This window comes from Somniosus microcephalus, chromosome 13, assembly GCF_052327205.1.
Source record: "Somniosus microcephalus isolate GS21.2 chromosome 13, FLI_Smic_1.0, whole genome shotgun sequence".
Classification (NCBI taxonomy): Eukaryota; Metazoa; Chordata; class Chondrichthyes; order Squaliformes; family Somniosidae; genus Somniosus; species Somniosus microcephalus.
Genome location: NC_140999.1, coordinates 191,265,879 through 191,292,462, shown reverse-complemented (window position 1 = coordinate 191,292,462; position 26,584 = coordinate 191,265,879). Strand labels below are relative to the sequence as shown.

At 48.1% G+C, this 26,584-nt stretch overlaps 1 protein-coding gene across 1 annotated transcript in view; it reads right to left on the bottom strand.

Moving 5' to 3' along the window:
• The window catches only part of LOC147108916 (uncharacterized), a 76,045-nt gene extending 53,542 nt beyond the window's left edge, over nucleotides 1-22,503 (bottom strand). Inside the window, exon 1 of the mRNA XM_086004299.1 lies at nucleotides 22,290-22,503. Coding sequence (XP_085860425.1) covers nucleotides 22,290-22,503 — 214 coding nt within the window. The remainder of the gene's footprint in view (nucleotides 1-22,289) is intronic.
• Nucleotides 22,504-26,584: the final 4,081 nt, after the last annotated feature.

Here is a 26,584-nt window from a genome sequence, read left to right as displayed (position 1 = left end):
ATGCCAGGCCAATAAACAGTGTCTCTTGCTCTCCTTTTGCATTTTTCAATTCCGAGGTGTCCCTCATGAATCCTTTTGAGCATGTCTTGACGTAGAGCCTGTGGAATGACTATTCTGTTCTGTTTTAGTAATAGTCCACTTGTGACACTTAACTCTGACCTGATGTTATAGTACCTTGGACAGGAACCTTTTGGCCAACCATGATGAATGTTCTCTATTACTGTTTGTAACACTGTATCTTTTACTGTTTCTTCTGCTATTTGCTTTGATTTTGTGTCTGACACGGGCAGCGCAGCAGTGATCATACTCACATGAACATCCACGTCTTCCTCAGTAGAGCTCACATGACTCATTGTGGGTGCTCGGGATAGCGCATCTGCTAACACTATGGCCTAGAAATTCAGTTGGCTGCGCCAGCCATTAGCGCCTTAGGAGGAGTAGATCTTGAGCGCTAGGCGCTTAGCGCCCGGGTGCAGCGCGATCTGCGCCTCGCCCCAACTTCAGTAGACATTTAGCGCCGGCGCAAAGTCATTGCACGCGCTCATCTGCGCGCGCAGATCATGACGTCATTTCGTCGTGCAACGCCCTTTGTGCGCCCGGAACCGGAACTTCACTCGCGGTGCCCCATTGTGCGCCTGGCGGCCCGAACGACTGTGAAGTGGAACGGTACACAGCCGAGGCGGGCCGCGGGGAGCGCAAATTAAAGGGCACTCCTGCAGTAGAACAGGCAGCCGTTTTGCAACACTCCTTCTTTGGGAGGAGGAGGAGGAGGAGGAGGAGGAAGAGGAAGAAGACCGGTACCACATAACAAACTGATGGAGAGAAGCCCTCCCCAAAAACACAAATACACTAGTTTCGGCCTTTCAAAAAAACAAATCCACCCTCCCCCTTTAAGAGCTCACCGGAGCCAGAGTGTCTGCCGACAATCAGCAGCTCGCCGCACCTGCCCTGCGCCCAACTTCCGGTGTTAGCACCCCGGGCTGCCGGCTTAGCGCCTAATGATAGTCGTGCATCGCCTGTTTTAGCGCAGCAGCAACCTCTTAGGGCGATGCAACTGAATATCGGCGAAGGGGGCTCGACTTTGCGCCGGGCGCAAACTTTAGCGGCCGCCCGACTTTACCGCCCCAAAAGTGGCTATACTGAATTTCTAGGCCTATGTGTTTGCCTGGTGTGTAGATCAGTTCAAAGTCATATCTTTGCAGCTTCATCATGAGTCGTTGAATCCTTGGAGACATCTCATTCAGATTTTTTTTTATGATGGCAACCAGTGGGCAGTGGTCTGTCTCAATTGTGAAGGTGGGAAGTCCATATATGTAGCCATGGAACTTTTCTAGTCCAACTACCAAGCCTAGACATTCCTTTTCAATCTGGGCGTACCGACACTCAGAGTCAGTCATAGACCTGGAGGCATAGGCAACAGGCTTCCATTCTTCACCCTCTGCTTGTAGCAAGACCGTGCCTAGGCCATCTTTTGATGCATCCGTTGACACTTTGATTCTCTTTGTTGGGTCAAAGAAGGTGAGTACAGGTGTGGTTGTCAGCACTGTTTTGAGGTTCATCCACTCTTGTTCATGTCTTTCTGTCCATGCGAACTCATTTGTTTTATGTACCAGGTCTCGCAGACAGGCTGTCTTGGCTGACAAGTTAGGAATGAACTTTCCAATGAAGTTTATCATCCCCATGATGCGTAGCACTCCTTTTTTGTCAGTGGGTCGGGACATTTTGAGTATGGCGTTTACTTTTTCCATATCTGGCTCTATTCCTTTACCAGATAGATTATCTCCTAGGAAAGTGACTTCCTGGACGCCAAACTGACACTTGGCTTTGTTGAGCTTCAGTCCATTCCGGAGTATGCTCTGTAGCACTTTAGTCAGTCTCTCATTGTGTTCTTTCAGTGTGGAGCCCCAGATGATGATGTCATCAACATAGACCCGAACTCCTTCCAGACCTTCAATTATGTGTTCCATCACTCTATGAAAGATTCCAGATGCAGATATTATCCCGAAAGGCATTCTGAGGAAACAATACCTGCCAAATGGTGTGTTGAAGGTACAGTATTTGGTGCTCTCTTCATCCAGTTTTAGTTGCCAAAATCCTTGTGAGGCATCGAGTTTTGTGAAGTATCTGGCACCTGACATTTCACTGGTGATTTCTTCCTGCTTGGGAATCTGGTAGTGTTCACGTTTTATGTTTGCATTTAAGTCCTTTGGATCCATGCATACTCTTACATCATTGTTTTTTTTCTTTACACATACCATGGAGTTAACCCAGTCTGTTGGCTCTTCGACTTTCCTGATGACTCCTAGTGTGGTCATTCTGTCCAGTTCATTCTTGAGCCGGTCACGCAGGGGTGCTGGAACTCTTCGTGGAGCATGTTCCATTGGCTGAGCATCCTCCTTTAGCTGGATCTTGTAAGTGAATGGCAGAACTCCAAATCCTTGGAACACATCCTGGAAATTACTCACTACAGAATCCACTGAGTCATCTGGTCTGCTTATGGCACAGTTTATATGGTAGACTCTCTTGACCAGTTCTAAGTCCTCACAAGCTTTGTCACCTAGTAGTGAATCAAGTCCTTCAGCCACAACAGAAAACATGAGATGATGCACTTTGTCTTTGACCATCACTTTAAGTCTGCATACACCTAAGCTATCTATTTTCTGTCCATTATAGTTCTTCAGTAGTACTGACTTTTTCTGTATTTTGGGCTTTTCTTTCATACTTTTAATGTCACTCATACTGATTAAGTTTGCTTTTGCCCCAGTGTCTAGTTTCAATGTAACTAATGCTCCATTTACCTGCAGTGACATTATCCATTTGTCCTCTTTTACTGCATTAACTTTATGTTCAGCATTGTCCATTCCTGAGGGCTGCACATTTTCTGTATCCTTTTCAATATTGTCATATGACACCATTCCTACAAAAAATGTCTCACTTAAATCAGTGTCCTCTATCACATTGACTTGTTGCCCTTTCTTTGTTTTTACTTTTGAAAAGCATTGTTTGGCAAAGTGATTCTTTCCATTACATTTTTGCACATTTTTCCAAACGCTGGGCATTGTCTTGACTGGTGCTGGTAACCACAGCGTTTACAATTAAAAATTCCATCCTCCGATTGCTTTGCATTTCTGTTCTGCCCATGTTTCTTCCCCTCGTAAGACACAGCACCGACAGCAGCACAGTCACTCATTACAGTCGCATCATTATTAATTTCACTGAAAGTCTTTGCGTGCTGCCGAGCTAGCTCACTGGCATGGCATATTTTCACAGCATCCTCCAATGTTAGTTCAGTTTCTCTCAACAAACGTTCCCTGACCTTTTTATCATGAATACCAAACACAATCTGGTCACGAATCATGGATGATTTCAGTTCAGAGAAATTACATGTCTGTGCTTTCAGTTTCAGATCGGTCACAAAGCTATCAAAAGTCTCATTTTGCTGCTGTGTCCATGAACGGAACATGTACCTCTCATAGGTCTCGTTCTTTTTGGGAGAACAATGTGTTTCAAACTTCTTTAGCACATCGTCCATTTTTTCTCTATCCTCCTCTTGATCAAATACAAACGTATTAAATGCCTCTATCGCCTGCGGGCCTGCAACCGTGAGCAGTAACGCTATTTTCCTTGCATCTGGCATCGTACCGAACCCGATGGCAGCAATATAGAGTTCGAATTGTTGTTTGAAAGTCTGCCAATTGCAGTCAACATTCCCCGTGAGTTTCAAACCCTCCGGTGGCTTCAAATTCTCCATGTCGTGTTTCACAATATTCAGCAGATATTACCAATCCTGGTACCATGTTATGTTCATAAATAGACGTTTTCATTATGAACAGCTAGCTTGAGCTAGTCATTTATTCAGCCATGTGGACTAGTGTACAGGCTCCATCTTGACTACTGCCTTGTGGGTAGCCCCCTACTAAACATACAGCTCCACCTAGTGTACCATTCTAGAATGACATGTTACTGATCATTACACCTCCAATGCAATTATATCCTTCCTTAAATAAGGAGACCAAAACTGTACGCAGTACTCAAGGTGTGGCAGGACTTCCCTGCTTTTATACTCCAACCCTCTTGAAATAAAGGCCAACATTCCATTTTAAAAAAATAAAATAAAATAACAACAGAGAATGCTGGAAAAACTCAGCAGGTCAGGCAACATCCGTGGAGAGAAATTTGAGTTGACGTTTTGGGTTGAAACCCTTCTTCAAAACTGGAAAGAAAATAAAAAGATTGAAGGCAAAGCTGCAATCGAACAAAAGAAGAAAAGGAGACAATAAAAGGTATTAGAAGCCAGATGAGATGGTAATGGGCCTGTGGAGACAAAAGGCAGCTGAGATTAGGTGTGAAGTGTACTGGCAGGATAAGGACAGCTGCCAGGTGAGAGAGAGAAACAAAAGGAAAGGAGGGGTGGGGGGGAAGGAGGACCCAAAACAAAGGGGTGGAAAAAATTTAAAGGAAAAAAGTAATAGAGGCCGAGGTTATGATCTAAAATGATTGAACTCGATATTGAGTCCGGAAGACTGCAAAGTGTCAAATCGGAAGATGATTTGCTGTTCCTCGAGTTTACGTTGAGCTTCCGTGGAACAATACAAGAGGCCAAGGACGGTGAGGTCTGAGTGGGAATGGAGCGGTGAATTAAAATGACAGGCGACCGGAAGCTCGGGGTCACCCTTACGGACTGAACTGAGGTGTTCCGCAAAGCGGTCACCCAATCTGCGTTTGGTCTCCCCAATGTAGAGGAGACCGCATCGTGAGCAGCGAATACAGTATACTAGATTGCAAGAAGTACAAGTAAATCGCTGTTTCACCTGGAAGGGGTGTTTGGGGTCCTGGATAGTGGGAAGGGGGGAGGTATAGGGGCAGGTGTTACATCTCCTGCACTTGCACGGGAAGGTGCCAGGCAAAGGGGAAGGGCTGTTGGGGGTGATCGAGGAGTGGACTAGGGTGTCTCGGAGGGAGCGGTCCCTATGGAATGCTGAAAGGGGAGGGGAGGGGAAGATGTGTTTGGTGGTGGGATCACTTTGGAGGTAGCAGAAATGGCGGAGGATGATCCGTTGAATGCGGAGGCTGATGGGGTGAAAGGTGAGGACAAGGGGAACCCTATCGTGGTTCCGGGAGGGGCAGGGGTGAGGGCAGAAGTGCGGGAGATAGAACGGACATGGTCGAGGGCCATGTCGACCACGGTAGAGGGGAATCCTCGGTTGCGGAAAAACGAAGACATGTCGGAAGCACTGGTGTGGAAGGTGGCATCGTCAGAGCAGATGCGGCGGAGGCGGAGAAACTGGGAGAATGGAATAGAGCCCTTACAGGAGGCGGGGTGGGAGGAAGTGTAGTCCAGGTAGCTGTGGGAGTCAGTGGGCTTGTAGTGAATATTGGTCGATAACCTATCCCCAGAGATGGAGACGGAGAAGTCGAGGAAGGGAAGGGAAGAGTCAGAGATGGACCATGTGAAGGTGAGGGAAGGGTGGAAATTGGAGGCAAAGTGAATGAAATTGTCTAGTTCGGGGCGAGAGCAGGAAACGGCACCAATACAGTCATCAATGTATCGGAAAAAGAGGTGAGGGAGGGGACCTGAGTAGGACTGGAACAAAGATTGTTCCACATAGCCCACGAAAAGGCAGGCATAGCTAGGACACATGCGGGTACCCATAGCAACACCTTTAATTTGGAGGAAATGAGTGGAGTTAAAGGAGAAGTTGTTCAATGTTCCATTTGCCTTTTTGATTACTTGCTGTACCTGCATGTTAACTTTTTGTGTTTCATGCACAAGGACCCCCAGGTCCCTCTGAACTGTAGCATATTGTAATCTCTCTCCATTTAAATAAACATAAGATAAGACATAAGAAGTAGGAGCAGGAGTAGGCCATACGGCCCCTCGGGCCTGCTCCACCATTCCATAGGATCATGGCTGATCTGAACCTAGACTCACGTCCACTTCCCTGCCCTCTCCCTGTAACCCCTAATTCCCTTATCAGCTAGGAAACTGTCTATCTCCGCTTTAAATTTATTTAATGTCGCAGCTTCCACAGCTCTCTGAGGTAGCAAATTCCATAGATTTACTACCCTCTGAGTGAAGAAGTTTCTCCTTATCTCAGTTTTGAAAGGGCAGCCCCTTATTCTAAGATTATGCCCCCTAGTTCTAGTCTCACCCATCAGTGGAAACATCCTCACCGCATCCACCCGAGCAAGCCCCCTCACAATCTTATATGTTTCGATAAGATCGCCTCTCATTCTTCTGAATTCCAATGAGTAGAGGCCCAACCTACTCAACCTTTCCTCATAAGTCAACCCCCTCATCTCCGGAATCAACCGATAATTTGCTTTATTATTTTTCCTGCCAAAGTGGATAACCTCGCACTTTCCCACATTATACTCCATCTGCCAAATGTTTGCCCACTCACTTAGCCTGTCTATATCCCATTGCAGATTCTTTGAGTCCTCTGCACAACTTGCTTTCCCACCCATCTTTGTATCATCCGCAAACTTGGCTACATTACATTCAGTCCCTTCATCCAAGCCATTAATGTAGATTGTAAATAGTTGAGGCCCCAGCACTGATCCCTGTGGCACCCCACTAGTTACCGTTTGCCAACCGGAAAATGACCCATTTATCCCGACTCTCTGCTTTCTGTTAGATAGCCAATCCTCTATCCATGCTAATATATTACCCCCAACTCCGTGAGCTCTTATCTTATGCAGTAACCTTTTATGTGGCACCTTATCGAATGTCTTCTGGAAATCCAAATACACCACATCCACTGGCTCACCCTTTGTCCACCCTGTTTTTTTTATTTTGATAATCCCATTTTCAGCTCTATTAATCAAACTGCACCAAGTTACCACTCTTAAATATATCATCGGAATTTTTTTAAAGCAAATTTTTAAAAATATATATTACGCATTAAAGCGCCACGTGATTCCGCTGGAGTATTGTTGGTTTCGCATTCGCCGATAGGCAAACGAATTTGAGCGGAAACACGAGAGAAAAAACGGGTGCAATTTCGGCCACAATTTGCGCCCCGAACACCCAAGTTGCGCCCAAAGCAGAAACTCTACCCCTTTTGTTATTAGATCAAGACAGCAGCAACATTGGCCTGAAATCAGGAGAATCCTGCTCAAATCAGGAAACTAAAGTCAATGAGGGAAGGGAGTGAAAAACCCATTGATCGATATCTCACCAATACCAGCTGAACGTAGAACAGCACTGACTCTATCAATAGCCAAGCCCGCAAACCAGACTGTCCATCCTTAAGGTTGAAGGGCGGATGTTGAGGCAAGCAGCCTTTAGGAGAGATTAATTTTTAAAAAATGATTGTTCCCTCCATTTTTGCTTGTGGGGGAAATTCCCAAATCTGCAGCAGCCCTTGAAAAGCTGAGATTACCTGCCAATGTGATGAGGGCCCGACAAGGTGGGCAACCTGACTTTCTTCAATCTGGCATTCTTTACACCTCTCGGAAGCCGCGTTAGTACCAATGTAGGAGGAGGGAGGTCCGAGTTGAAGAGGTCCCGACCACCCCTGCCGCAAAGACAGGATCTACAAAAATGAAAACGTTCTGTGGCGCGTCAGCCAAGCGAGGCGGTGGTTTTAGTAAACAGGCTAAGAGCGCTAAACATTAGCTGCCGTGCAGGGGGCTATCAATAAAATCCCGATGAAAGGCACGCCAGTTAGTGGCAGTGAATCAAGTGGGATGGTCTGGGATCTCCATCATTCGCAAGTTCGCAGTGAAGAACCAGCCAGTTAGCAAACAGAAAAGCAAGAAAGAACTTGCATTTGTATAGCGCCTTTCACAACATTCCAATGCACCTTACAGCCAATTAAGTACTTTTTGAAGTGTAGTCACTGTTACAATGTAGGGAAACGCAGCAGCCAATTTGCGCACAGCAAGGTCCCACAAACAGCAATGAGATAATGACCGGATAATCTGTTTTAGTGATGTTGGTCGAGAGATAAATATTGGCCCCAGGACACCGGGGAGAACTCCCCAGCTCTTCTTCCAATAGTGCCACGAGATCCTTTACTTGAGTGGACAGACGGGGGCCTCGGTTTAACGTCTCATCCGAAAGGCGGCCCCACCGACAGTGCAGCCCTCCCTCAGCACTGCACTGGGAGCGTCAGCCTAGATTTCTGTGCTCAAGTGCTTGGAGCGCAGACTTGAACCCACAACCTTCTGACTCAGAGCTGAGAGTGCCACCCACGGAGCCACGGTCGACACCAGTGGTTGACAGGCGAATGATTATTACAGTCTCAATAAACCAAAAAATACCATCTGTTAGATACAGGAATAGGCCGCAATCACTGGGGGAGGGGGAGGTCTAGCGACCAAGAGCAATGCCCCAGGAGTTGCGGTCTCTCCAGGCCACGGGTACAAGTGTAGCCAGAGGGAACAGAAAACCAGGAATTTGAAGCCTCTGTTAGGTTTGGCGCTGGGCATGCACGAGGGGCAAAAAGACGTTCGCACTGCTCCACGTGGTAACGTCTCGTTACCCTCCATACTGTCTAGTTCAGCCTCAGACAGCTGCCAGGGATGGGATGGAGTCGGTGGCTAGGGGTCAGAGTTTGTGGCGGGGACCGAAGACAATGGGGGAAAAATTGAGTCACGCCCCCTTTGGGGCGCTAACTTCGCCAGGGCGCCGTGCCGCGGTACTGCAGGGCAGGGGCCTGGTGCAGCGCGTCCTGGCACCCAGCTGGGCCACCAGGGATCGGGAATGCCGGCAAATGAGCCCGGCTCTCAAGAGGAGGGCCGGGCTCACTGAGAGCAGCCAGCTCCCCGCGGGGAGGGGTGGGGGGCTTCACGGGGGCCGGGGACAGCAGCGGGGGCAGGTGCTGGCAGGTGGCCAGCAACAAAAAGGGCCGCCCGCCACCTCCCCCTTAACTAGCGCTGCCCCGGCCGCGAGTAGGCCCCCCGGACCCCATCGGACATAGCGTCTGGCGGTAAGTCAGGGGCACTACCGAAGATCATGGCTGGGGCGCGAGCAGGGCACTGTGCACGGCGATGACGTCATCGCCGGCGGCGCAGCACCGCGGACACTAACGGTTACCGCCGCCGCTAACATCCCGTTGAATTTCGCAGGAGGCGTTGGCGGCACCGCGCCCGGGTGCTAGTTGCATTGCACCCCAGGTGCTAACGGGAGGCGCAAAGCAACCGAATTTTTCCCCCAATAGCTTCGGTCTTCCCGATATTTAATTGGAGGAAATTTCTGCTCATCCAGTACTGGATGTCGGGCAAGCAGTGTAGGGGTCGGGAGAGTGGAGGGGTCGGGAGAGTGGAGGGGTCGGGAGAGTGGAGGGGTCGGGAGAGTGGAGGGGTCGGAGAGTGGAGGGGTCGAGATAGTGGAGGGGTCGGGAGAGTGGAGGGGTCGGGACAGTGGAGGGGTCGAGAGAGTGGAGGGGTCGGAGAGTGTCGGCGTCGGGAGAGTGGAGGGGTCGAGAGAGTGGAGGGGTCGGAGAGTGTAGGGGTCGGGAGAGTGGAGGGGTCGGGAGAGTGGAGGGGTCGGGAGAGTGGAGGGGTCGGGAGAGTGGAGGGGTCGAGATAGTGGAGGGGTCGAGATAGTGGAGGGGTCGGGAGAGTGGAGGGGTCGAGATAGTGGAGGGGTGGGGGGAGTGGAGGGGTGGGGGGAGTGGAGGGGTCGGGAGAGTGGAGGGGTCGGAGAGTGGAGGGGTCGGGAGAGTGGAGGGGTCGGAGAGTGGAGGGGTCGGGAGAGTGGAGTGGTCGGGGGAGGGGGAGGGAGAGTGGCGGGGTCGGGAGAGGTGGAAGTGAGGTAGAGCTGGGTGTCAGATCGAGCCAGAAACCAAAGAAAGCTTGAGGTACGGAATCTCCAGCGGTCGGAGTCCCTGCCCCCCACCTACCTGGAAAGTTCAACGTTAGGTCACAACCAGGCGTAACCGTGTATCCAGCTAATTTCCAGCTGTTCCCAGCATCCCTCCGCCATCATTGGGGCAGGAATAGACCCGAACGGCCATGGATATTTAGGGGCCGGTGTTTTTAATCTTACTTCCTATCTTTGACAGAGCTGGGTAATTACCTGTAGCAGCAATTAGCATTGCTCGTTAATTGAGTAACACTAGAAAAGAGTCCACTTGTTTCAGAATTCTTTTTGTAGTTGATATAACCCTCTCAGGCCGTCAGTGAGCTGATGGATAATAGGGACTGGTAGTAATCTGTACGCAGTGACACTACATTCTGGGTGTCCAAAACTGTGGATATGGACTGTGTTTCATGAATGGTAAAAAGGTTCCACAGGAATACCACAATAAAGAAAGACTTGCATTTCTATAGCACCTTTCACGACCACCGGACGTCGCAAAGTGCTTTACAGCCAATGAAGTACTTTGTGAAGTGTAGTCACTGTTATAACGTAGGAAATGTGGCACAAGCAAGCTCCCACAAACAGCAATGTGATAATGACCAGATAATCTGGTTTTTGTTATGTTGATTGAGGGATAAATACTGGCCAGGACACCGAGGAGAACTCCCCTGCTCTTCTTCAAAATAGTGCCATGGGATCTTTTACACCCACCTGAGCGAGCAGACGGGGCCTCGGTTTAACGTCTCATCTGAAAGACGGCACCTCCGACAGTGCAGCACTCCCTCGGCACTGCACTGGAGCGTCAGCCTAGATTTTTGTGCTCAAGTCTCTGGAGTGGGACTTTGAACCCATAAACCTCTGACTCAGAGACGAGAGCATGGCCTACTGAGCCACAGCTGACACTTGACATAAGGAAACATCATAGCATTATAGAAGGATGCAGCACAGCAGGCGGCCATTCAGCCCATTACGCCTGTGCTGGCTCTTTGGTAGAGTTTGGTTCTTTCCCCATAGTCCTGCACTTGTTCTCCCCTTCAAATATTTATACAATTCCCTTTTGAAAGTTCCTATTGAATCTGCTTCAACCACCCTCTCAGGCAGCACGTTCCAGATCACAACAACTCGCTGCATAAAAACGTGTTTCCCCATCTCGCCTCTGGTTCTTTTGTCAATCACCTTCAATCTGTGTCCTCTCGTTACCGACCCTCCTGCCACTGGAAACAGTTTCTCCTTATTTACTCTATCAAAACCCTTCATGATTTTGAACACCTCTATCAAATCTCCTCTCAACATTCTCTGCTCTAAGGAGAACAATCCCAGCTTCTCCAGTCTCTCCACGTAACTGAATCACAGAATCACAGAAACCCCACAGTGCAGATAGAGGCCATTTCGGCCCATCGAGCCTGCACCGACACATATCCCACCCGATCCCCGTAACTCCTACACATATCCCACCCTATCCCCGTAACCCCACGTATTTAATCCCCTTAACACTAAGGGTCAATTTATCATAGCCAATCATCCTAACCCGCACATCTTTGGACTGTGGGAGGAAACCAGAGCACCCGGAGGAAACCCACGCAAACACGGGGAGAATGTGCAAACTCCACACAGACAGTCACCCGAGGCCAGATTCGAACCCGGGTCCCTGGCGCTGTGAGGCAACAGTGCTAACCACTATGCCACCGTGCTGCCCCATCCCCTGGAACCATTCTTGTAAATCTCCTCTGCACCCTCCCCAAGGCCTCAACATCCTTCCTAAAGTGCGGTGCCCAGAATTGGACACAATACTCCTGCTGGGGCCTAACCAGTTTTAGATCTTTATATCTTCTTAAACTTTCCAATAGCGTGATGACTTGTTATATCCGATGGATGAGCTATTTTGAAAAGTCTGAAATAGCCGTCGCTAATTGCAAGTTACGTCTGTGCTCGCACAACCCACTAAAGTCTCCTCCCAAGGCCTCTCTGGTAATGCCCCTGTCATCAAAGGATCGTTCTTTTTGAGTTAGTTTAATTAAGCTGACAGAACTCCCATGAAGAAACTTTCTCTCTGATATCCTGGCTGATGCCTGGGCACCACATGGATAGATCTGTCCTTTTCTTGGCACATCATCAAACCTTCACGGTCAGCCGTGGCTCAGTGGGCAGCACTCTCACCTCTGAGTCAGCAGATTGTGGGTTCATAGTCCCACTGCAGAGACTTGAACACACACTCCGAGTGCTGCACTGTCGGAGGTGCCGTCTTTCGGATGAGATGTTAAACCGAGGCCCCGTCTGCTCTCTCAAGGGGATGTAAAAGATCCCATGGCCACTATTTCGAAGAAGAGCAGGGGAGTTCTCCCCGGTGTCCTGGCCAATATTTATCCCTCAACCAACATCACTAAAACAGATTATCTGGTCATTATCACATTGCTGTTTGTGAGATCTTGCTGTGTGCAAATTGGCTGCCGCGTTTCCTACATTACAACAGTGACTCCACTTCAAAAAGTGCTTCATTGGCTGTAAAGCGCTTTGTTTGGCAGCACGGTGGCATAGTGGTTAGCATTGTTGCCTCACAGCGCCAGAGACCCGGGTTCGAATCCGGCCTCGGGTGACTGTCTGTGTGGAGTTTGCACATTCTCCCCGTGTTTGCGTGGGTTTCCTCCGGGTGCTCCGGTTTCCTCCCACAGTCCAAAGATGTGCGGGTTAGGTTGATTGGCTATGATAAAAAATTGACCCTTAGTGTTAGGGGGATTAAATACGTGGGGTTACGGGGATAGGGTGGGATATGTGTTGGTGTAGGGGTTACGGGGATCGGGTGGGATATGTGTCAGTGCAGGCTCGATGGGCCGAAATGGCCTCTATCTGCACTGTGGGGTTTCTGTGATTCTGTGTGATTCTGTGAGACGTCCTGAGGTTCTGTTATATAAATGCAAGTTCCTTCTTTTTTCTTTTCGCACCTCTCATGGATACTGTCACGAATCTCGCTCCTCACTGTAGCAGGGATTACACACCTGCTCCACTACACTAACCAACCACTCAGTACTGGGAGTCCTCCTACACCACAATATTCTCACAATTTATCAGGAACACTGCATATACTTACGATTGCAAAATACTGCGGATGTTGGAAATCCGAAATAACAACAGAAAATGCTGGAAAAACTCAACAGGCCAGGCAACATCCGTGGAGAGAGAAACAGAGTTAACGTTTCAGGTCGAAACCCTTCGTCGGGACTGAAAAAACACAGGAAATGAAACAGATTAAAAGGTCAGTTTGGGGGCTGGGAAATGGGGGGTGAAAGAACAAAAGGGAAGTGAAGAGACATTAAGAGGTATTCAAAACCAGACGAGATGGTGATAGGACTAGTGGAGACAAAAGACGGCTCTAGATGAGGTGTGAAATGCACTGGCAGAATGAGAGACAGCTGCCATGTGGGAGAGAGAAAAAGGGGGAAGGGCACAAAACAAAGGTGTGGATAAAAAATATATTAAAATGTAATAGGGGCCGAGGTTATGATCTGAAATTGTTGAACATCTTCCGATTAGACACTTTACAGCCTTCCGGACTCAATATCGAGTTCAACAATTTCAGATCATAATCTCGGCCCCTATTACATTTTTATATATTTTTTATCCACACCTTTGTTTTGTGCCCTTCCCCCTTTTTCTCTCTCCCACATGGCAGCTATCTCTCATTCTGCCAGTGCATTTCACACCTAATCTAGAGCCGTCTTTTGTCTCTTTACTAGTCCTATTACCATCTCGTCTGGTTTTGAATACCTCTTAATGTCTCTTCACTTCTCTTTTGTTCTTTCATCCCCATTTCCCAGACCCCAAACTGGCCTTTTAATCTGTTTCATTTCCTGTGTTTTTTCAGTCCTGACGAAGGGTTTCGACCCGAAACGTTGACTCTGTTTCTCTCCAAGGATGTTGCCTGGCCTGCTGAGTTTTTCCAGCATTTTCTGTTGTTGTACTACATATACTTATGCCACCGTTCTGTAGTACACTCGAGATCCATTTGAGGATATCTGTCTGCAAATGTTGTTCCTCTTAGAAGTGTAGCTCTTTTCTGAGACATTAGCCATGATTTTTCCTACCTTGGCGGGTTGGTGGCGGGCGAGGTCGGTGGTGGGTTGCGGCCTCACTGCTGGCTCCATCCCGGCCTCTGACATGAGTCACAGCACGCAGGGAGGTCCTTTTCTCTTCCAATGGGAGGAAGAGACATCCCAGGAGACCAACGCAACCTGGTTGCACATTGCACAGGAGGGCACAAGCAGGGATGTCATTAGGAGGACTAGGCTGCAGTGGCGCAAACCTTTCAATGATCTCGGTAGATCATGAAACGTTACTGCAAAGCCACACTCAACCTCATCCTGCTGTGCCACTCTTCACATCCCCATCACTCTACCTTCCCTACCCTACTCCTGCACATCCTTACTCATACCAAATTACCTTGCAATTCCACCCATCCCTCTCTATCTACATTATCACTTCCCCATCTCACTAGCCACCCCTCACACTCACTATCATCCTAGTCCAATCATACTAACTAACAACACACAAGGGTAGGTACTTGTGTGTTTTAGACAATGTTCATGTGAAGTTTCTCTAAATGTGCTGTCAAACAATAACATCTTTATTTTCAACACTTTGCGTTTTTGGACAGATCTGTGTGCACCTTTGGAAGTGGCTTAGTGAGTTGCAGTGAATGGTGAGACATAACAGCCCAGATATTCCGATCGCAGGCCTCCCGCGGGCGGAGAGCTGCGATCTGGAAAAATCTGCGCCAAGACCGGAGGGCTCCCGGGAGGCGCAGATGTTCCTCTGCTGGGCCTCTCCAAACTGCCGGTGCGCAGGGCCCAGGTATCCCAGAGGCGCAGGTAGTTCGCAGCGTCCCTGGGATCACGTGGGCCATGGGGAGCCAATCAGAGAAGGGAAGACCTGTCAAATCTATGAATGGAAATCACCCCCAAAACATAGTAAAACTTTAAATAATTTTTTTTTAAAACACCACTTTTTAAAATGATTTGACTTTATATAAATTAACTATTTTAAACAAAAATTTAAATTTTTGAAAAAAATAATTAAAGTTTTTAATCAGGCTAAAAATAAACTTACCTTTTTTAAAGTTTTTTTTTTACTTTTTTCAATTCTTATCCTTGTAAAAGCAGGCCTTACGCCTTGCTTTTACCAGGTGCAAGAATTGTAAGGGTTTTCTGTGGGCGGAGGGTCTCCAAAAAGCGGAACACTCTGCCCGCAGAGGCCCTTCTCCAGGGCAGGCGGAGGATCTGTCAAGACCATTCTTGACAGATCAGAAGTGCCGGTTTCCAGCGCATGCGCAGTGCATGCCTGAAACCGGCATTTCCGATGTCCCTACGGGTGGGTACACAGCGCGTACCCACCCGTAGGGATCGGAATATCTGGCCCAACATTACCCCCCGCAATGCTGATGAGTGTGAAAGGAATGGTTTGGGCATTGTAGGGATGCTTTGTGGTGCTGGTGTGGGGTGGTGTTAACCTGGCACAACATGTTGCGGCCAGGGTGTACAGCGTCAAGTGAAGTAAATCTGGCCATGGTGAGGCCATCCCTGGCATCCCAGGCAGCAATGTGGTCGGGTGCTGATGCCCTGTGTCCTGTGCAGCATCAGTTGATTGTGGAGAAGATTGGTGTTGTTTTTGGTGCTGCTGGTGTGCCTGGTGCTGCTGGTGTTGGGGCTGATCGTGGTGGAATTCTGAGGACCAAGTTGAGAGAGTATAAACTGTACCCATGCTGATAGAATAGATGATAGATGGCAGGTGAACTTGAGATGACAAAAGCGATCTGTCAGTGGTGAGAGAGGTTGTTCCAATGAGGTGACACTGGATAGAGAGTTTGCTCCAAACACTTGCAACCTGCATAAAGCTCAATCTGTCTTCCAAATGCAGTAAGCAATAGCTTCTGAGCTTGGAAAGTGAACAGCTGTGAGATGGGAGCTTTTATAGCACATTTCAAGCTGTCAAGTAATGAGCTGATTCAATAGCCATTCAACTCCCACCCAGCTTAACAGATGTGATCCCTGAGCAGCATGGACCCCGTTGGCGAGCTCAAAATAGTTCTTAATCCTCTGTTAACAAGTTAATAATGACCTGAACTGCCTCCCCCGCCGCTGCCTGTCGGGTCTGCTCAGTGCTGACAGACCCGACATTTGGGAAAGGCCCGTCGCAGCAGATGCACAGCGGGGTCCCGACCCACTGTCAAAAAAAAAACACTATCCCACCCGACCCGCCACCGATCGCGCCCGCTGACCCCCCAGAAAATTCCCCCCTAAGTCCTTAACTGCATCAATATCGGCTTGTGTCCAATCCACCTGTATCCTGAATTGGGTTCCTGGATAGTGCGTCAACTACAGGTATCTCTTTCCCTGGAACATGCTCCCATTTTACACTAAACAGCATAAAGCACATAAAAAGGTGGCAGTGCAAGTTGATAAAGCGGTTAGAAAAGCATTCGGGATCCTTGGGTTTATTAATAGAGGCATTAGAAATAGGAGCAGGAGTAGGTCATTCAGTCCCTCGAGCCTGCTCCGCCATTGAATAATGTAAGAAATCACACAACACCAGGTTATAGTCCAACAGCTTTATTTGAAATCACAAGCTTTCGGAGCGCTGCTCCTTCGTCAGGTGAAGTGGAGAGATGCATAAAAACACAGCTTATATAGTCAGAGAATAATGTCAGATGTTTACAGGTAATCTTTCCAACTGCCATTTATCACACCTTGGCAGAGAGATAATCACAGCAATCAAAGGTGTGAATGGTGTCCAAACAGGTTAGTCAGGAAAACATTACATCAAAGAACAATGAGGTGGGGTCACAAGGGGTCAAATGTTGCAGATGCTGGGGTCTGTATGAAAAACAAAAAAACAGACAAAAGACATTTTTTTTGCTGGAAATCACAGCAGGTCCGGCCGCATCTGTGTGGAGAGAACAAGCCAATGACGACTCGAGTCTGGATGACCCTACATCAGGTGGGGTTACATGTAGCGTGACATGAACCCAAGATCCCGGTTGAGGCCATCCTCATGGGTGCGGAACTTGGCTATCAGTTTCTGCTCGACGATTTTGCGTTGTCGTGTGTCTCGAAGGCCGCCTTGGTGAATGCTTACCCGAAGATCGGAGGCTGAATGTCCTTGACTGCTGAAGTGTTCCCCGACTGGGAGGGAACACTCCTGCCTGGCGATTGTTGCGCGGTGTCCGTTCATCCGTTGTCGCAGTGTCTGCATGGTCTCGCCGATGTACCATGCTCCGGGGCATCCTTTCCTGCAACGTATGAGGTAGACAACGTTGGCCGAGTCACATGAGTATGTACCGTACCTGGTGGGTGGTGTCCTCACGTGTGATGATGGTATCTGTGTTGATGATCTGGCACGTCTTGCAGAGGTTGCTGTGGCAGGGTTGTGTGGTGTCGTGGTCGCTGTTCTCCTGAAAGCTGGGTAATTTGCTGCGAACGATGGTCTGTTTGAGGTTAGGTGGCTGTTTCAAGGTGAGTAGTGGAGGCGTGGGGATGGCCTTAGCGAGGTGTTCGTCGTCATCGATGACATGTTGAAGGCTGCGAAGAACATGGCGTAGTTTCTCTGCTCCGGGGAAGTACTGGACGACGAAGGCCTCAACCGGGATCTTGGGTTCATGTCACGCTACATGTAACCCCACCTGATGTAGTGTCATCCAGACTCGAGTCGTCATTGGCTTGTTCTCTCCACACAGATGCGACCGGACCTGCTGTGATTTCCAGCAAAAAAAATGTTTTTTGTCTGTTTTTTTGTTTTTCATACAGACCCCAGCATCTGCAACATTTGACCCCTTGTGACCCCACCTCATTGTTCTTTGATGTAATGTTTTCCTGACTAACCTGTTTGGACACCATTCGCACCTTTGATTGCTGTGATTATCTCTCTGCCGAGGTGTGATAAATGGCAGTTGGAAAGATCACCTGTAAACATCTGACATTATTCTCTGACTATATAAGCTGTGTTTTTATGCATCTCTCCACTTCACCTGACGAAGGAGCAGCGCTCTGAAAGCTTGTGATTTCAAATAAAGCTGTTGGACTATAACCTGGTGTTGTGTGATTTCTTACATTTGTCCACCCTAGTCCAACACCGGCATCTCCACACCATGGCCATTCAATAAGATCATGGCTGATCTTCTACCTCAACTCCACTTTCCTGCACTATCCCCATACGCCTTGATTCCCTTAATATCCAAAAATCTATCGACCTCTGTCTTGAATATACTCAACGACTGAGCCTCCACAGCCCTCTGGGGTAGAGAATTCCAAAGAGTCACCACCCTCTGAGTGAAGAAATTTCTCCTCATCTCAGTTCTAAATGGCCGACCCCTTTATTCTGAGACTGTGACCCCTGGTTCTAGACCCTCCAGCCAGGGGAAACATCCTCCCTGCATCTACCCTGTTAAGCCCTGAAAGAATTTTGTATTTTTCAATGAGAACACCTCTCATTCTTCTGAACTCCAGAGAATATAGGCCTAGTCTACTCAATCTCTCCTCATAGGACAATCTCCCCCCATCCCAGGAATCAGTCTGGTGAACCTTCATTGCACTCCCTCTATGGCAAGTATATCCTTCCTTAGGTAAGGAGACCAAAACTGTACACAATACTCCAGGTGTGGTCTCACCAGGGCCCGATATAATTGTAGTAAGGCATCTTGGAGGAAAAATTGGGTCGCGCCCCGAAAGAATTAGCACCCCCGCGACCGAAATTCATTGGTAGCGCCCCAAGAGGGAGGTGGGGTGCAGCCGGCACCTCGCGGATGGGCTGCAGAGGAGGCCGGGGACGGCAATGGGGGCAGGTGCTGGCAGGCGGCCAGCAACAAAAATGGCCGCCCGGCACCTCCACTTTAATTTGCGCCGCCCCGGCCGCAGGTAGGCCCCCCTGACCCTGTCGGATATAGCGTCCAGCGGTAAGTCAGGGGGCGCTACCGAAGATCACGGCTGGGGCGCTGCGCACGGTGATGACGTCATCGCCGGCGGCGCAGCGCCGCGGGGCACTAACGGTTACCGCCGTCGCTAACCTCCCACTGAATTTCGCGGGAGGCGTTGGTGGCGCCGCTCGTAGGTGCTAGTTGCTTTGCGCCCCATTAGCGCCCTCTTAGGGCACTAACGGGAGGTGCAAAGCAACCGAATTTTTAGTCCCTTTACTCTTATACTCAAATCCTCTTGTAATAAAGGCCAACACACCATTTGCTTTCTTAATTGTTTGCTGTACCTGCATGTTAACTTTCAGTGATTCAGGTACAAGGACATCCAGGTCCCTCTAAACACCAACATTTCCCAATCTCTCACCATTTAAAAAATACTCTGCTTTTCTATTTTTCCTACCAAAGTGATAACTTCACATTTCTCCACGTTTTATTCCATTTGCCATGTTCTTGCCCACTCACTTAGTTACGCTAAGGAAGTTACACTAAACCTTTATAAAACACTGATTAGCCCTCAAACTAGAGTATTGTGCCCAATTCTGGGCCTCGGAGGGGGTCTAGAGGAGATTTACTGGAATGGTACCTGCGGTGAGGGACTTCAGTTGTGTGGATAGACTGGAGAAGCTGGGATTGTTCTCCTTAGAGCAAAGCAGTTTAAGGGGAGACTTAATAGAGGTGTTCAAAATCATGGTGGGTTTTGATAGAGTAGATCGGGAGAAACTGTTTCCATTGGCAGGAGGGTCAGTAACCAGAGGACACCGATTTAAGATATTTGGCAAAAACAGCAGGGGGAGACGAGACATTTTTTCACACAGCGAGTTGTTGTGATCTGCAATACGCTCCCTGAAAGGGCGGTGGAAGCAGATTCAATAGTAACTTTCAAAAGGGAATTGGATATGTACTTAAAAAGGAAAAATGTGCAGGGCTATGGGGAAAGAGCAGGGGGGTAGTGGGACTAATTGGAGAGCTCTTTCAAAGAGCTGGCAGAGGGCACGGTGGGCCGAATGGCCTTCTTCTATGTTGTAAGGTTCTATGATTCTAAGACGTTGCAATCTTCATGATGCCTTGTCCAAATCTTGGCTGTTGATTATTGGTATCATCAACAACATCAACAAAACGCTTTTATACAGCACCTTTAACACAGTAAGACGTCCCAGGGCGGTTCACAGGAGCGTTACCAAACAGAATTTGACACCGAGCCACATAAGGAGATATTAGGGCAGGTGAACAAGAGCTTGGTCAAAGAGGTCGGTTTTAAGGAGCGTCTTAAAGGAGGAGAGGTAGAGAAACGGAGAAGTTTATGGAGGGCATCGAGTGCTTAACCCCTGTAATTATCCAATAAATTCAATCAATAAATCAACAAGCCCTTACCCAAGGATGATATTTTTTTTCCACTTCTGATAAAAGCTGATTTCTATGGTGATGCAGCAACAATCCTCCCAAAGCACAACTGTGTGCCCGGTAGCTTTGCTTACATCTTTACACTTTGGCATTGTTGTTAATTATATAATTTTTTTAACTTTCTCAAATGCCTGTTCCTAGGCCCAATTCCAAATCTGGTAGAAAGCTGGCCAAGTATCCAAGTACTTAAGAGAGTCAGCCAGTGACTCAGTGGGTCTCACTCTCGCCTCTGAGTCAGAAGATTGTGGGTTTCAAGCCCCACTCCAGAGACTTGAGCACAAAAATCTAGGTTGACACTCCAGTGCCAGTGCTGAGGGGGCGCTGCACTGTCAGAGATGACGCCTTTCAGATGAGATGTTAAGCCGAGGCCCCGTCTGCTCTCTCAGGTGAACGCAAAAGATCCCATGGCACTATTTCGAAGAAGAAAGTCCCGCATAGGAGACTGGTCAAGAAGGTAAGAGCCCATGGGATCCAGGGTGCCTTGGCGCGTTGGATCCTAAACTGGCTGAGTGGCAGGAGGCAGAGGGTGATGGTCGAAGGTTGTTTCTGTGACTGGAAGCCTGTGTCCAGTGGGGTACCTCAGGGATCGGTGCTGGGTCCCTTGCTGTTTGTGATCTACATAAATGATTTGGATGAGAATGTAAAAGGTATGATCAGTAAGTTCGCAGATGACACGAAAATTGGTGGGGTGGTAAATTGCGAGGAGGAAAGCCTCAGGCTACAGGATGATATAAACGGGTTGGTCAGATGGGCGGAAAAGTGGCAAATGGAATTTAACCCTGAAAAGTGCGAGGTGATGCATTTTGGACGGACAAATAAGGCAAGGGAATACACAATGAGTGGTAGGACCCTAGGAAGTACAGAGGGTCAGAGGGACCTTGGTGTACATGTACATAGATCCCTGAAGGCAGCGGAACAGGTAGATAAGGTGGTTAAAAAGGCATATGGGATACCTGCCTTCATTAGCCGGGGCATAGAATATAAGAGCAGGGAGGTTATGATGGAGCTGTACAAAACGCTGGTGAGGCCACAGCTGGAGTACTGTGTGCAGTTCTGGTCGCCTCACTATAGAAAGGATGTGATTGCTTTGGAGAGGGTGCAGAGAAGATTCACCAGGATGTTACCTGGGATGGAGCACCTCAGCTATGAAGAAAGGCTAAACAGGCTGGGGTTGTTTTCCTTGGAGCAAAGAAGGCTGAGGGGGGACCTGATTGAGGTGTACAAAATGATGAGGGGCATCGATAGGGTAGATAAAGAGGAACTTTTCCCCTTAGTAGGGGGGTCAATAACAAGGGGGCATAGATTCAAGGTAAGGGGCAGGAGGTTTAGAGGGGATTTGAGGAGGAACTTTTTCACCCAGAGGGTGGTTGGAATCTGGAACTCACTGCCTGAAAGGGTGGTAGAGGCAGGAACCCTCATAACATTCAAGAAGCATTTGGATGAGCACTTGAAACACCATAGCATACAAGGCTATGGACCAAATGCTGGAAAATGGGATTAGACTGGACAGGGATTGATGGACGGCGCAGACACGATGGGCCGAAGGGCCTCTTTCTGTGCTGTAAAACTCTATGACTCTATGACTCTAAGAGCAGGTGAGCTATCCCTGGTCTCCTGGATCAATATTTACCCCTCAATTAACATCACTAAAACAGATCATCTGGTCATTATTCACCTTGCTGTCTGTGGGAGCTTGCTGTGCATAAATTAGCTGCTGCATTTCCTACATTTCAACAGTGGCTACCTTCAAAAAGTACTTCATTGCCTGTGACTTCCTGAGGTTGTGAAAGGAGCTACAGAAATTCGAGTGGTTCTTTTTTCAATCATCCATAAGACTGATGAGATGGTCCAAAGTTTTCCATGCCATGCTCATGTAGCTGGCATTTATTTTTGCTTAATTTCAGTCCCAACTCCAGCAGAGTGCTGAATACTGTCTCCAGACATTCATTACCACTGGATTTAATTCTCCAAACAGACAAGACTGTCACCCATAATAACCACTGTAACTTCCACGCCCTTGAAGGTCTTAGTCATATTGCGCCAAAATATTTCTGCTGCTGATGTAATTCCAAGTGGACTCAGGAAACAAAAGAAAGCTTTGAGCTTCCATCAGAGACTAACCATCAAAGCCCACGTGAAGCAGCCAATGTGGGAAATACGAGCGTGCCTCCTGGTTTGGGGCAATATCCTTCAGGGTAGGAAGAGCGAGTCCTTCCCGGTTCCCAGCTTTATTCAACCTTTTCAAATTTAAAGAACTTCTGAACGGGCTTGAGCCTGTCAGCTCGCTCTTCATCATCATCCTCCCTGTCTTCTTCTCATCCTCATAGTTGATCATTTTCCTCCTCTTGTGCCCTCTGGTACAGTTGTGGAATTGCAGGAGATGAGAGGAGGGAAAGAAAGGGAGAAAGAGAGAAAGAAAGAAAAGGGAGAAAGAAAGAAAGAGAGAAATAGAGAAAGGGAGAGAGAGAAAGAAAGGGAGAAAGAGAAAGAAAGAGAAAGAAAGAAAGGTGCTAATGGGAGGCGCAAACCAACCAAACTTTTCCCCCTTGTCTCTTTAACTTCACTTTCTAATAAAAGACAGACTTTCATTTCTACAGCGCGTTTCACAACTTCAGGACATTTCAAAGCACTTTACAGCCAATGAAGTACTTTTTTAAGTGTAGTCACTGTTGTAATGTGGGAAACGCGGCAGCCAATTTGCACACAGCAAGCTCCCACAAACAGCAGTGTGATAATGACCAGATAATCTGTTTTAGTGATGTTGGTTTAGGGATCAATATTGGTCAGGATACCAGGGAGAACTCCCCAGCTCTTTTTTGAATAGTAGCTGTGGGATCTTTTACATCCACCTGAGAGGGCAGACGGGGCCTCGGTTTATCGCCTCATCCGAAGGATGGCACCTCCGACAGTGCGGCACTCCATCAGCACTGCACTGCACTAGATTATGTGCTCAAGTCTCTGGAGTGGGACTTTGAACTCAACAACCATCTGATATCAGAGGCGAGAGTGCTTGCTACCCACTGAGCCATGGCTGACACCCCCTTGGAATCAAGGAGACAGAGAAGGGGTGGAAGCTTGTATCTGAGTGGTGTTTCAGAAGGATGCCAGGGGGAAAGTCGAGGTGTTGAGTCAATAACTTACAATGGATGTTCGCGGAAAATCACAGGCACGCTGCCTGTAGTTTCCCAATACGCACTGCTGGCAAGCACGGTTCCGCATCGCCAACGTGCACTTTGAAAATAGCCGCCCCCCCCCCCACCTGTACTTATAAATAACAACAGAAAATGCTGGAAATACTCAGCAAGCCAGGCAGCATCCGTGGAGAGAGAAACAGAGTTAATGTTTCAGGTCTGGGACCCTTCGTCAGAACTGGAAAAAGCTGGAGATGGAAAAGATATTAAGCAGGTGCAGAGACAGGGAGTGGGGGGGCGTTAGGAGGGGAGGAAGGAATTGAAAGAACATCCTGTGCTTATGCAAGAGGCAGGAAAGATAAAATGTTCAAATGGGGATGGCAAAATCATACAGCATGAAAAATGGGGGCAGGGATTATTATCTGAAATTGTTGAACTCAATGTTGAGTCCGGCAGGCTGTAAAGTGCCCAATCGAAAGATGAGGTGCTGTTCCTCGAGCTTACGTTGAGCTTCATTAGAACAATGTAATAGGCCGAGGACAGAGAGATCAGAGTGGGAGTGAAGCGGAGAATTAAAGTGACAGGCGACCGGAAGCTCCGGGTCACCCTTATGGACTGAACGGAGGTGTTCCGCAAAGCGGTCGCCCAATCTGCATTTGGTCTCCCCAATGTCGAGGAGACCACATCGTGAGCAGCGAATACAGTATATTAAATTGCAAGAAGTACAAGTAAATCGCTGTTTCACCTGGAAGGGGTGTTTGGGGCCTGGACAGTGGGAAGGGGGGAGGTAAAAGGGCATGTGTTGCATCTCCTGCGCTTGCACGGGAAGGTGCCGGGCGAAGGAGAAGGGCTGTTGGGGGTGATAGAGGAGTGGACCAGGGTGTCGCAGAGGGAACGGTCCCTTCGGAATGCTGAAAGGGGAGGTGAGGGGAAGATGCGTTTGCTGGTGGGATCTCGTTGGAGGTGGCGGAAATGGCGGAGGATGATCCGTTGAATGTGAAGGCTGGTGGGGTGAAAGGTGGGGACAAGGGGAACCCGATCGTGGTTCTGGGAGGGAGGGGAAAGGGTGAGAGCAGAAGTGTGGGAAATGGAACGAACCCGGTCAAGGGCTGTGTCAACTACAGTAGAGGGGAATCCTCGGTTGAGGAAAAAGGAAGACATGTCGGAAGCATATACTTATAAATAACCCACCGAAAACGTATAGACTGAAAGTTCTCAGGCTCGATCACTGATGGGTTCTGAGTAGGTTAACCTCAGCCAAGGTGGTCGGGGGTGTAATGATCAATAACATGTCATTCTATAGTGGACACTAGGTGGAGCCGTAGAGCTGTGTAGAACTGTATATAGCTGTATGTATATAAGACTACACTACCCAGCTGTATAGATATTAAGACTACATTACCCATGAGGCACTAGGCTACCCACAAGGCAACAGTCAAGATGGCAGCCTGCACACAGGAGCACACATGCTGCATCTCTACAGATACTGTACCTAGAGAACGTGTACTGAATAAATGGCTAGCTAGAAGCTAGCTGTGTTCATAATAAGAATGTCTAGTTATTAATGAACATAAGAGGGGGAAGAGGCTACAATCGGGCTCAGTATAATAGGGTGGAGGGAAATTCAGTTAGACTTCCTTCTCTTTACCGCTAGTCGGTGTGCCCTGCCTGACAGCGTGCGTGTGTGTGTGTAGGCATCTAAACTATCAAACACACCAAACCAAGGCACAACTTTTTACAAGGTTCGAACTGTTTTGGCATGCACATGATGTCTCGCACTGTCGTGTGGTTGGATTCCATGGGCCACCAGTACAAACTGGGGTGAGATGCATGACAGTTGATATGCTGACAGCTGCTGAGACTTTGCAGCTTTCTACAGACTTCCATGTGTTTGCCATTATAGACAACTACATAACGGTTATACACTTCCAACACTGAATATGGCAAAGTAAAGTTACAAGAAATCTAGGCCGACACACTCCAGGGCAGTACTAGGGGAGCGCTGCACTGTCGGAGGTGCCGTCTTTCGGATGAGACGTTAAACCGAGGCCCCGTCTGCCCCTCTCAGGGAGAAGTGAAAGACCCCACGGCACTACAGGAAACTCTCGTTTAAACGGCACCTAAATATCCGGAATTCTCTATTAACCGGCAAAATTCTCACTCCGAAAACTACAGTATACAGTCGTTTATAAGTTTTGTTTTACTGTTAAGCAATTAAAGAGTTATGGATTACCCTCAACTGGCAGTACTGTACTTAATCAAGCTTCTTCCACCATCCATTTAACACAACATTCTGTAGGTGAGTACCCAATTACTGTATACTGCACATTTCTTGATTTTTTAATTTTTGTTTGTTAAAAATAGCCTCGGTAGATAACCCTCTCCGTCATCCGGAATTTTTAATCAACCGGCACCATCCCGGTCCCGTCGGTGCCGGATACGAAAGAGTTTCCTGTATTATGAAGGGGCGTTCTCTTGCTTACTTGGGACAGGTACTTAGTATTCCAATTTGTACGCCAGCCTTATCTTAGCTGCTTCCCTGAGATCAGACATCTCCCCAGCTCTACACGGTTTTGGCCGTATCACTGGGGCTCCCATGGGTCTTCCGTCAAACTTACAGAGGACAGTCGGGAAAACCCCCATGGAAATTTAACCCCTTAAGCTTTAGCTTCTCTTCATACTCAGCTGATGCCCACTCCTCTTGACAGCAGTTTGACGAATATCTCTGTTTTTCTCCTTAACAAAGATTGTAATGGTGATCCTAGTCAGACCTTGGTATTCTGCCCCTTGACTTCCCACCATCACTCTTTAGGTTTTCAACTGTTCTGATTTCCTGGGAGGAGTGAACAAACATCAAAATTCCTTCCAATTTCCCTTAATCAAAAAAAAGAAATTATGAACTTGTATTTATATAGCGCCTTTCACAACCTCATGATGTCCCAAAGAGCTTTACAGCCAATTCAGTACTTTTTGAAGTGTAGTAACTGTTGTAATGTAGGAAACACGGCAGCCAATTTGCGCACAGCAAGCTCCCACTAATAGCAATGTGATAACGACCAGATAATCTGGTTTTTTTTCTTAGTGATGTTGGTTGCGGGATAAAAATTGGCCAGGACACCAGGGAGAACTTCCCTGCTCTTCTTCGAAATAGTGCCGTGGGATCTTTTACATCCACCCGAGAGGGCAGATGGGACCTCAGTTTAACGTCTCATCCGAAAGACGACACCTCCGAAAGTGCAGCGCTCCTTCAGTAAAGCGCTGAAGTGTCAGCCTGGATTATGTGCT